The sequence below is a fragment of the Helianthus annuus genome, chromosome 15, assembly GCF_002127325.2.
Source record: "Helianthus annuus cultivar XRQ/B chromosome 15, HanXRQr2.0-SUNRISE, whole genome shotgun sequence".
Lineage (NCBI taxonomy): Eukaryota > Viridiplantae > Streptophyta > Magnoliopsida > Asterales > Asteraceae > Helianthus > Helianthus annuus.
Genome location: NC_035447.2, coordinates 45,838,474 through 45,844,376, shown reverse-complemented (window position 1 = coordinate 45,844,376; position 5,903 = coordinate 45,838,474). Strand labels below are relative to the sequence as shown.

The following is a 5,903-nucleotide window of genomic DNA, read 5'->3' as shown; positions in this document are numbered from 1 at the left end:
ACTAATCAATTGAATCCTCATTTTCAGGTACCCAATCAAGGAAGCCAGCCGTATCAGAACCGTCAATCGAATTATAATCAGAATTACCCCCAAGGAAATTACAACAAGGGCAACCAAAGAAGTTATCAGCAACAACAGGAGCAGGGCAAGGCAAATACTTCAAACGAGGAGGTTTCCAATCGGGAGATTATGGAAATGTTGAAGCAAATGAAAAAAGACCAAGAAGTGCAAGCTAAATCTCATCAAGCATTGGAAAAGCAAGTCGCCCAACTGGCGACCGAGATGGCACAAGGGAGAAAAGATTCGAGTCGATTGCCTAGTGATACCACGAAGAATCCACAGCATCAAGGGAGTTCGTCTAACGCCAGAATTAATCAGGTAATTATTCTTCGTTCTGGGAAAGTTTATGATAATCAGGTTGGGACTCCTCCACAGTTGGTTGAAGGTGTTGTGGAGGAAGTTGATGAGGAAAACGAGTCCGATGCGGAGCCGGGACCTATTAGCCCTAAAAAGAATAAAAAAGAAAATCTCGAAAATAATAGGGTGATAGATACTGAACCGGGTGACAAAAAGGAGAAGGGTATGGAGGGTAATACCGTACCATTTCCTAAGGCTTTAATTAATCCCGAAACAAAAGTTGTTAATAAACGGGGCCCACAACAGGATGAGATGTGGGAAGTTTTTAAACAGGTGAAAATTAATCTTCCGTTACTAGACGCAATCAAGCAGGTTCCGGCATATGCAAAATATTTGAAAGAGCTTTGCACCTAAAAACGGCACAACAAATTTCCGAAAAAGATAGCTTTAACCGAAAAAGTTAGTGCCGTTCTGTCGGGTGATCTTCCACCAAAGCTCCGAGATCCAGGTGCTCCTCTAATCCCCATTCAAGTGGGTGAATTTAAGATGAGTCGAGCCTTGCTGGATTTGGGAGCAAGTGTCAGCATCTTACCGGGAAGTTTATACGATCAATACGACTTCGGACCATTGAAACAAGCCGACACCACCGTGGTGTTGGCCGACTTGACGTTAAAATTACCCCGGGGGATCTTGCGTGATGTCATTGTCAAAGTTGACGAGTTTTATTACCCGGTTGACTTTTTGGTTTTAGACTACGTGCAAATTGAAAATACTAAACAACCTAATGTCATACTTGGTAGACCATTTTTAGCAACCGCTAATGCACTAATCGATTGTAGAAATGGTACGGTTGACATCATGTTTGGAAATCGTAAGGTCCGATTAAATGCTTTTGCCCGTGCATCTGATTCTCTAGTCAATGATGAATGCTTCATGGCGGACATTATTGACGGGTGTTATCCTCACGAAAGTGGGGAATGCACTATAGAGACGTGTTTTGTTTGTGACAGGGATTTGGCAGAAATAGAGGTGGAATTGGAATATGCGGAAGAAGAGTTGGAGGTGATGGCTGCTAAGGAATTGAAGCCGACTTGGACACATCAAGTCGAGAATTTACCGGATCATATTGACACTCAATTGAAGCCATCACTTGAGTCACCTCCACAAGTCGAGTTGAAGACATTGCCAAAGCATTTGAAGTATGCTTTTGTGGGTGACAACAACACCCTACCGGTAATTATTGCTTCCAATTTGTCACTTGAACAGGAAAAAGCTTTGATGGAAGTGTTGATAGCCAACCGGGCTGCAATTGGGTGGACAATCGCTGATCTCAAGGGGATTAGTCCATCCATTGTTATGCACAAGATCATCACTGAAGAGGGAGCAAAACCGGCTCGAGATGCTCAATGAAGATTGAACCCAAACATGCGGGAAATTGTGAAAAAGGAAGTTTTAAAGTGGCTGGATGCAGGGATCATCTATCCCATATCGGACAGTACTTGGGTGAGTCCGACACAGACGGTGCCTAAAAAGGCGGGCATCCAGATTGTTACAGGTGAAGACGGTAAGGAAGTGGCCACCCGGCCGGTAACCGGGTGGAGAATTTGCATAGATTATAGAAAGTTGAATGCTGCAACTTCAAAGGATCACTTCCCACTTCCTTTTATTGATCAGATTGTGGAAAAGCTCGCAGGTCAGAAATTTTATTGTTTTCTTGATGGTTATTCAGGTTATAATCAGATTGCTATTCATCCTGATGATCAACAAAAGACTACGTTTACCTGTCCTTACGGTACTTTTGCGTTTAGGCGAATGCCGTTTGGGCTGTGTAATGCCCCGGCCACCTTCCAAAGGTGTATGATGAGTATCTTTTCAGATATGGTCGGGGAGTCTTTGGAGATTTTTATGGATGATTTTTCAATCTTTGGCACATCTTTTGAGGCCTGTTTGGACCAATTGTCACGAGTGCTAAAAAGATGTGTTGAAACAAACTTGGTATTAAGTTGGAAAAAGAGCCATTTTATGGTTCAGGAAGGCATCGTGTTGGGACACGTTGTCTCGAGTAAGGGGATTGAAGTGGACCACGCAAAAATTCAAGTAATTTCGACCTTACCACCACCCACAAGTGTCAAAGGCGTCCGTTCCTTTCTTGGACACGCCGGTTTTTACAGACGGTTCATTAAAAACTTTTCAGTTATCACTAAACGTTGTGTAATCTTTTGTTAAAAGATGTCCCATTTGTTTTTGAAAAGCATTGTAAAAGATCTTTTGAGACACTAAAACAAAAGTTAGTTGAAGCACCCATCCTACAATCCCCTAATTGGTCACTTCCTTTTGAAATAATGTGCGATGCTAGTGACTATGCAGTAGGTGCAGTTTTGGGACAAAGAGTTGACAAGAAACCGGTGACAATCTATTATGCGAGCAAGACTCTCGCGGATGCTCAGTTGAATTACACAACCACGGAAAAGGAGCTGCTTGCTGTTGTCTATGCTTTAGACAAGTTTAGACCTTATATTTGTGGTAGTAAAGTAATTGTGTTTTCTGATCACTCTGCAATTAGGTATCTTATGGAGAAAAAGGACGCAAAGCCAAGGCTTATCAGATGGATCCTTTTATTGCAAGAATTCGATTTGGAGATACGAGATAAGAAGGGAAGCGAAAACGTGGTGGCAGACCATCTGTCACGAGTGGTGAATGAGATTGAAGGACCTGAACATGACATTCTGGAAACTTTTCCAGATGAGCATTTACTTACTATTGATACTCAACCATGGTTTGCTAACTTTGCTAATTATGCTCATTCAGGTATCATTCCGGACCATTGGTCGAGATCTAGGAAGGCGCACTTTCTTTCACAAGCAAAGCAGTATATATGGGATGAACCGGATCTGTTTAAAGTTGGAGCTGATCAGATTATCCGGAAGTGTGTTGAGGATGAAGAAATTCCATCAGTTTTGTCATTGGTGCACGAGTCCGCATGTGGTGGACATTTCACTGGACAGAAAACGGCACGAAAAGTGCTATCGTGTGGGCTATATTGGCCTATGGTGTTTAGGGATTCGTTTGAATACGCTAAGAATTGTTTACGATGTCAACAGATGGGTAGCATTTCGAAACGGGATGAGATGCCCATGTAGCCAATCCTCGTTGTCGATATCTTCGACGTATGGGGAATTGACTTTATGGGCCCATTCCCGAATTCGTTTGGAAATCTTTACATCTTGATGGCAGTGGATTATGTGTCCAAATGGGTTGAGGCCATTGCCACCAAGACTAATGACCATAAGGTTGTTTGCAAGTTCGTTCAATCGAACATTTTTTCGAGATTTGGTGTCCCTCGTGTGATCATAAGTGATGGGGGGTCTCATTTCAAGAATTTCAACTTTGGCAAACTCCTTAAGAGATATGGTGTTGATCATCGAATTGCCACTCCGTATCATCCTCAAACGAGTGGGCAAGTCGAAGTTTCTAATCGACAAATTAAAGAAATTTTACAAAAAACTGTGCGAGCCGACCGCAAGGATTGGTCCAATTAATTGGACGATGCTTTGTGGGCGTATCGTACAGCGTACAAAACACCGATTGGAACAACACCGTATCGATTGGTCTATGGAAAAGGATGTCACTTACCGGTAGAAATTGCACATCGTGCATTTTGGGCAGTTAAACAGATTAACATTGATTATGATACTGCAGGTAAGGAGAGACAATTGACATTGGGTGAACTGGAAAAGATAAGGAATGAAGCGTACGACTGTGCTACTGCATACAAGGATAAGATGAAGAAAGTGCACGACGCGAAGATCAAGCCGAAAGTGTTTGAAGTTGGCCAGCTTGTTTGGTTATACAATTCCAGGTTGAAACTGTTCCCTGGAAAGCTGAAGAGTAAATGGACAGGGCCTTATCGTGTGACAAAGGTCGGAAAACACGGTGATTTTGAGATTGAGGACTTTGATGATCATATCCTCCAGATGGTGAACGGCCACAGACTGAAGCCGTACTTCAATGCTCGAGAAATTAACGGTCCTGAGAAGAACGTGGAGGTGCTATACGTGAGCACAGTCCGCGAGTATGTTGAGTAATCGCACAGGTACGATCTGGCTGAAGATCTAAAACTTAGCGCTCTTAGGAGGCAGCCTAAGGTTCATTTGTAATTATTCTTTTTGCTTTCGTAGTTAGTCAGATTGTTTTTAGTGAGTTTTCGAGTATAACCGTGCCGTTAATCAAGTGTGGGGAAGCTCGGGTGGTTTGGTTAAGCTTTAGTGCAGTTGAGGGCAACGCACACTCGTTTGGGGGGTAGGACAAGGTGATTTTCAAAGAGATTTTATGATCACATAAAAATTACGGCCGGAAAATCAGTTTTTGGAGCATTTTTGCACAATTTTCGGTTGTTTTCGGAGTATTTCAGGGATATGAGATGATTCGGAGAAAGAGAACTGTCAGAAGAGGAGCCCCAGGTATGTTTTTATTGCTAAATGATCATAAAAACTCGTTTGGGGGTGAAGGAGGTGAAAACAAGTGAAAAACCAAAAATTTTCTAAGGCATGGAGACTAAAAATTCAAGCAAACTCCTGGAAAATTGGTTCACAGGCGTGTCGCGGACGGATCCACAGTCGTGTACGCGTGTCGCCTAGCATTCCGGTCAAAAGTCAATGTTTTTTTTTAAATTAACTTAGCGTGTCGCGTGTCACAGCCCCCGATCCCTATCTCCCGGGAACGGGCGGCCGTGAGCCAGTTTCGGTGGTATCACATTTATTTATCCAATTTGGCAGCGGAAATTTTCATCAGGACCGTAGTTAGGAAATATTTAATCAGAGTAAACCACCATGTTTTATAATATTAAACATATGGGTAAAACCCAAGTTTTCAATACACACGTTTCATAGGAATAAATCCTATTTATTTATTAAAAAGCATCTCTTTTATTCTTAGGTAACTTTATTGCCACTTTTCCAAGCCTTCAGTGCTGTCCAGCTGGCTTCTATTTGGCTTTCACATATTGTTACCTGAAACGCGTTTTAAAAATATTTTGTCAGTGGGAAATACTGGTGAGTGAATCCCAGTTTAATCAAGTTTAAATAAAAATTCACAGTGAACAGTATTGAGGGCGCATCCGCAATTACATTTGTTTCCAAGTTATATCAATTACCACCACACGGTAATGTCGTTCCGACTTATGGTCATGTTACTCCTTTACCAGGTGGTAACAAATTTTGTATACAAAACCCCAAATTTACCAACTGTAATTGTATTCTTACAAATACTCAATAACTGTCATTCGCATGGAAAGATATTTAAGGTTTTGTAAAAACAGTTAACAAAAAGTGGATCAACTCACATTGCTGTGTTAGGTGATTCTTTAGGGTTTCCTGGTGAATATCTATAATTTACACAAATGCACGTGTGTTAGTATAATAACCCATTTTAACATTAGTAATACCCTTCCCGAGACGGCATTCCAACGACTACGTCGGGCAGAACCACGACAGCCGTTACGGAACCCTAGATCAATCGGGCAGCGTATCTAATACGTCTCCAGGGGT

General features: G+C 42.0%; 1 protein-coding gene across 1 annotated transcript; it reads left to right on the top strand.

The window, feature by feature from the left end:
• The first annotated feature begins 903 nt into the window (after window positions 1–903).
• On the top strand, window positions 904–1,767 carry LOC110913600. Its single transcript, XM_022158423.1, has one exon. The coding sequence runs from the start codon at window positions 904–906 to the stop codon at window positions 1,765–1,767; it is 864 nt and encodes a 287-aa protein (XP_022014115.1).
• The last annotated feature ends 4,136 nt before the right edge of the window (window positions 1,768–5,903 follow it).

Excerpts from the sequence above, each read along its gene's own strand:
- LOC110913600 (XM_022158423.1), top strand. The coding sequence starts at position 904 with ATGAGTCGAGCCTTGCTGGATTTGGGAGCAAGTGTCAGCATCTTACCG.